The 5,734-nt window shown below is 50.6% G+C and overlaps 1 protein-coding gene across 1 annotated transcript in view; it reads right to left on the bottom strand.

The window, feature by feature from the left end:
* Nucleotides 1–34: 34 nt before the first annotated feature.
* The window catches only part of LOC125488174 (zinc finger protein 664-like), a 6,030-nt gene continuing 330 nt past the window's right edge, over nt 35–5,734 (bottom strand). Inside the window, exons 2-3 of the mRNA XM_048621101.1 lie at nt 5,382–5,551; nt 35–948 (exon numbers count right to left, since the gene is read on the bottom strand). Of these exons, the coding sequence (XP_048477058.1) occupies nt 383–948; nt 5,382–5,388 (573 nt within the window). The 5' untranslated portion in view covers nt 5,389–5,551 and the 3' untranslated portion in view covers nt 35–382. The remainder of the gene's footprint in view (nt 949–5,381; nt 5,552–5,734) is intronic.

Below are 5,734 nucleotides of genomic sequence, written 5' to 3'. Positions count from 1 at the left end.
TGTGTGTGTGTCTGTGTGTCAGTGTGATGTGTGTGTGTCTGTGTGTCAGTGTGTCAGTGTGTCAGTGTGTCAGTGTGTCAGTGTGTCAGTGTGTCAGTGTGTCAGTGTGTGTGTGCACGTCCATAGACAGTGCCGACCACTTCCTGAAACAAACAGCTCACTCACAGACAAAAGCATTGGCCTTTCCTGCCTGGGGTTTGCCGGCGGGAATCTGGGTGTGTGTGTGTGTGTGTGTGGGTCGGGGCCAAGAGCCGGATGGACAACAAACATCACAACAATGACAGGAGATCACGTGAGAGAGAGAGACACACAGAGAGAGAGACGGAGAGTTTGCACGCCACCCCTTTCCTGGAGATCAAGCTGGCAGAGAGAGGGGAGTCCATCAGAGAGTCACGGCGCCCAGATGCCGGGCATGGACCCTCTGGTGTCGCTTGACGTGGGGAGAGCGGGTGAAGCCTTTGCCGCAGACGGCGCACTTGTAGGGCCGCTCGCCGGTGTGGACCCGGCCGTGTTTCTTGAGCTCCCCAGACTGTGTGAAGTCCTTGCCGCAGACGGCGCACTTGTAGGGCCGCTCGCCGGTGTGCACCCGCCGGTGGGTCAGCAGGTTGGAGGAGTTGACGAAGGCCTTGCCACAGACGCTGCAGGCGAACGGCCTCTCGCCCGTGTGCACCCTCTCGTGGACGGTCACCTCGGAAAGGTGCTTGAAGGCCTTGCCGCAGGAGGCGCAGAGGAACGGCCTCTCACCCGTGTGCACCCGCTGGTGGGTCCTCACCGACGACGGGTGCAGGAAGCCCTTGCCGCAGACGCCGCACTGGTGTCGGGGGCGCCGCCCGCCCTGGTTGCTCAGCCCTCCTCCTCCTCCGGAGGCAATGGGGGCAGGCTCCTCCTCCTCCTCCTCCTCCTCCTCCTCCTCTCGCAGCGGCCTCACTCTGTCTCCCTTTGGTGGGGCTGTGTGAAGAGAGCACAGAGAGAGCAAACTTTCAGCTTGAAACCGTGGAGTAAATCTCCCTCTACACTGTCTCCCCCCATCCCCAATCAAACACTCCCAGGACAGGGACAGCACCGGTTAGATACAGAGTAAAGCTCTCTCCAAACTGTCCCGTGTCAAACACTTCCAGGACAGCGACAGATGGGGGTTAGATACAGGGTTCAACTACCTAATAACGTCACCTCTCATTCTTCTAAACTCCAGAGTACAGACCCTATCTACTCAACCCTCACCGCGTCAGACAGTCCATCCATACCCAGGATCAATCCAAAGAACACTCTCCAGACTGTCTCCAATGCCAGTCTATCTTTTCTTAGATACAGGGCCCCAAGATCATTCACTGTATCCCAGCTGTGGTCTGACTAGTGCCTTGTACAGTTTTAGCAAATCCCCCTGACTTGTACACTCCATTCCCCTCAAAATAAAGACTGTTTCCCCTCCCTTTCACCTGCTGAAATTAGGCACTTGCTTTTTGTGATGAATGCACATGGACAATCTCTCTGTTCCATTTCAGTAATATTCAGCTACTCTATGTTACCTGTCAAAGTGCATCACCTCTCATTTCCCCACATTATATTCCATCTACTGAGTTTATTCCCACTCACCTTACTCTTCAGTGCAAAAACAAACTAAAGAACTGCGGATTCTGGGAATTAGAAACAGAAATTGATGGGAGAAACTAAACAGGTGACAAAGGAGGCAAGTATATGAGTCAGAGAGTCGTACAGCACAAATACAGACCCTTTACTCCAGCTCATCCATGCCGACCTGATATCCTAAATTAATCTAGTCCCATTTGCCAGCATTTGGCTCATATCCCTCTAAACCCTTCCTATTCATATACCCATCCAGGTGCCTTTTAAATGTCATAATTATACCCACCTCTACAACGTCCTCTGGCAGCTCATTCCATACATGCACCACCCTTTGCATGATAAAGTTGCCCCTCATGTCCCGTTTAAACCTTTCCCCCTCTCACCTTAAACCTATGCCCTCCGGTTTTGGACTCTCTTACCCTGGGGGAAAAGACATTGACTATTTACCCTATCCATGCCCCTCATGATTTTATAAATCTCTACAGAGTCACCCCTCAGCCTCTGACGCTCCAGCGAAAATAGCCCCAGCCTATTCAGCTTCTCCCTCAAGCTCAAAGCCTCCAACCCTGGCAACATCCTTGTAAATCTTTTCTGAAGCCTTTCAAGTTTCACAACATCTTTCCTATAGCAAGGAGATTAGAACTGAACGCAGTATTCCAAAAGTGGCCCTAACCAATGTCCTGTACAGCCGCAACATGACCCTCCTAACTCCTATAATCAATGCACTGACCAATAAAGGCAAGCGTACCAAACACCTTCTTCACCGCCCTGTCTACCTGCAACTCCACTTTCAAGGAACTATGAACCTGAACACCAAGGTCTCTTTGTTTGGCAACACTCCCAGGACCTTACCATTAAGTATATCAATCCTGCCCGAATTTGCCTTTCCAAAATGCAGTACCTCACACTTATCTAAATTAAACTCCATCTGCCACTCCTCGGCCCATTGGCCCATCTGATTGAGGTCCCATTGTACTCCGAGATAACCTTCTTCGCTGTCCACTACACCTCCAATTTTAGTGCCACCTGCAAACTTACTGACCATACCTCCTATAATCATATCCAAATCACTTATATAAATGATGAAAAGCAGCAACCCAGCACCAATCCTTGTGGCACAGGCCTCCAGTCTGAAAAACAACCCTCCACCACCACCCTCCGTCTCCTATCTTCGAGCCAGTTCTGTATCCCAATGGCTAGTTAGTTCTCCCTGTACTCCATGTGATCTAACCTTGCTAACCAGTCTACCACGAGGAATCTTGTTGAACACCTCACTGAAGTCCACATAGATCACACCCATCACTCTGCATTCATCAATCCTCTTTGTCACCTCCTCAAAAAACTCAATCAAGTTAGAGAGACACGATTTCCCATGCACAAAGCCATGTTGATAATCCCTAACAACAAGGTGCAGGGCTGGATGAACACAGCAGGCCAAGCAGCATCATAGGAGCAGCTGTGTTCATCCAGCCCTGCACCTTGTTGAGCTGTGTTCATCCAGCCCTGCACCTTGTTGCAGCCTCTCTGCTCCTATGATGCTGCTTGGCCTGCTGTGTTCATCCAGGCCTGCACCTTGTTGTCTCGGATTCTCCAGCATCTGCAGTTCCTACTATCCTTGATAATTCCTAATTAGTCTTTGCCTTTCCAAGCACATGAAAATCCTGTCCCTTAGGACCCCCTCCAACAACTTGCCCACCTCAGATGTCAGGCTCACTGGTCTATAGATCCCTGGCTTTTCTTTACCACCTTTCTTAAATAGAGGCACCACGTTAGCCAACCTGCAGTCTTCTGGCACCTCGCCTGTGTCTATCGATGATCCAAATATCTCAGCGATCTCTTCTCTAGCTTCCCACAGAGTTCTAGAGTACACCTGACCAGGTCCTGGGGATTTATCCACCCTTTATGCGTTTTAAGACCTCCAGCACCTCCTCCTCTGTAATATGGCCACTTTTCAAGGTATCACTGTTTATTTCTTGAAGATGTCTAGATTCCGTATCCTTCTCCACTGTAAATACTGACACGAAATACTCATTTAGTATCTCATCCATCTCCTGCGGTTTCCACACATAGATGGGTTTGTTGATCTTTAGGGGGCCCTATTCTCTCCCTAGTTACTCTTTGGCCCTTAATGTATTTGCAGAATCTCTCCGGATTCTCCTTAACCCTATTTGCCAAAGCTATCTCATGTCCCCTTTTTGCCCTCCTGATTTTACTCATGGGTATACTCCTACTGCTGTTGTACTCCTCGAGGGATTCACTCGATTCCAGCTATCAATACCTGCCATATGCCTTCTTTTTCTTGGCCAGAGCCTCAGTTTCGCTAGTCATCCATCATTCCCTACACCTACCAGCCTTGCCTTTCACCCTAACAGGATCACGCTGCCTCTGTACTCTCGCTATCTCGTTTTTGAAGGCTTCCCACTCTCCAACCGTCCCTTTACCTGTGAGTAGCTTCTCCCAATCAACTCGTGAAATATCTTGTCTAATACTGTCAAAATTGGCCTATCCTTTTCCATGACCACTCTAAAACTAATAGAATTATGGGCACTGGCCCCTGACACCTCAGTCCACACTTGCCCTGCCTTATTTCCCAAGAGAAGGTCAAGTTTTGCTCCTTCTCTAGTAGGTACATCCACGTACTGAATCAGAAAATTTCCCTGGGCACACTTAATAAATTCCCCTCCACCCAAACCCTGGCAGTCCCAGTTTATGTTTGGAAATTTAAAATCTCCTACCATTACAACCCTATTATTTTTAGAGATATCTGAGGTCTCCTTATAAATTTGCTTCCCGCACTGACTATTGGGGTGTCTGCAGTACAATCCCAATAAGGTGACCATCCTTTTCTTATTTCTCAGTTCCTCCCAAATATCTTCACTGGATGTGCTCCCGAAATAGCTCTCGCTGATCAAAAAAAAAACTCCTCCACCATCTCCACGGATGCTGCCAGACCTGCTAAGTTTCCTCTGTTTTTTCTAATGTTTCCGATATCTCCTGGCAGGCTCGTGGGTGTTCACCCTCACCCCTTCCCTTCCTGCCTGTTTTTGTATGTCATCCACAGACTTGGCAACAAATGCTCACTTTCTTCATCCAAGTCCTGAAAACTTACTGGAAATTACTGTGGCCCCAGCATTTTTTTGTTATATAGAATCCCAACAGTGTGGAAACAGTTCCTTCGGCTCAACAAGTCCACACTGACCCTCACCCAGACCCATCCCCCGAACACTATGGACAATTTAGCATGGCCAATCCACCCTAACCTGCACACCTTTGGACTGTGGGAGGAAACCGGAGCACCCGGAGGAAACACACGCAGACACAGGGGAGAATGTGCAAACTCCACACAGACAGTCGCCCAAGGGTGGAATCGAACCCGGGTCCCTGGCACTGTGAGGCAATGATACTAACTACTGAGCCACCAGGCCGCCCCATTGATCCATGCAGCACTGCACCACCACCAACTCCCCACCTTAATCCCAAATCCCTGAGCAGGAAGGGTTCGCCTCATTGGGATGGGACCACAGAATTCTGGGATGACATTCCCAGGAGTTCAGGAGAACGAGCCAGGGATGCGATGGAACCGGAGGTAGAGGCGATGGAGAAAAGGCAGCAGTGATCATACGGCATACAAACGTGGGCTACAGCCTCGTGAGGGTTAGGGGTGTTGGGCGGGGGGTGGGGCGGGGGATGAAGAGGGCTGAGAGGCCTCATCCCATTCCCCTGTAGTCTGAGGCTATTTCCTGTTCGCACCCCTTCCCTCACACAGACACTGGGCAGGGCCACTCCTCTTCACCTACCTGCCATCCCTTGGGGTGTAGTGTCGGACACTTTGGGAGGGCGGAGGAGGGTGGGAAGAGGGATGGACTCTTCTTCTGTAGTCGGCACAGCCCTCACCCCACCCGCTACTTCCCAGGTGTCTCCTGTCTGCTTTTTCCGCACGGACGACCCCTCAGTGACAGCTTGGTTCCTGGAGAGAGACGAGAGACGAGAGACAGAAAGAGATATTAAACAAGACCACACAGAGAGACCCTGGATGGTCCCACACTGGGGCAGCAGTGTCACACTGACACCGGTCCCCTTCACACTGGGGCAGTGTGACCGGACCCCTTCGCACTGGGGCAGCGGTGTCACACTGGCACCGGTCCCCCTT

The sequence above is a fragment of the Rhincodon typus genome, unplaced genomic scaffold, assembly GCF_021869965.1.
Source record: "Rhincodon typus isolate 14 unplaced genomic scaffold, sRhiTyp1.1 hic_rhity00000051, whole genome shotgun sequence".
In the NCBI taxonomy this organism is placed as follows: Eukaryota; Metazoa; Chordata; class Chondrichthyes; order Orectolobiformes; family Rhincodontidae; genus Rhincodon; species Rhincodon typus.
This window is presented reverse-complemented; position numbering and strand designations above follow the sequence as displayed.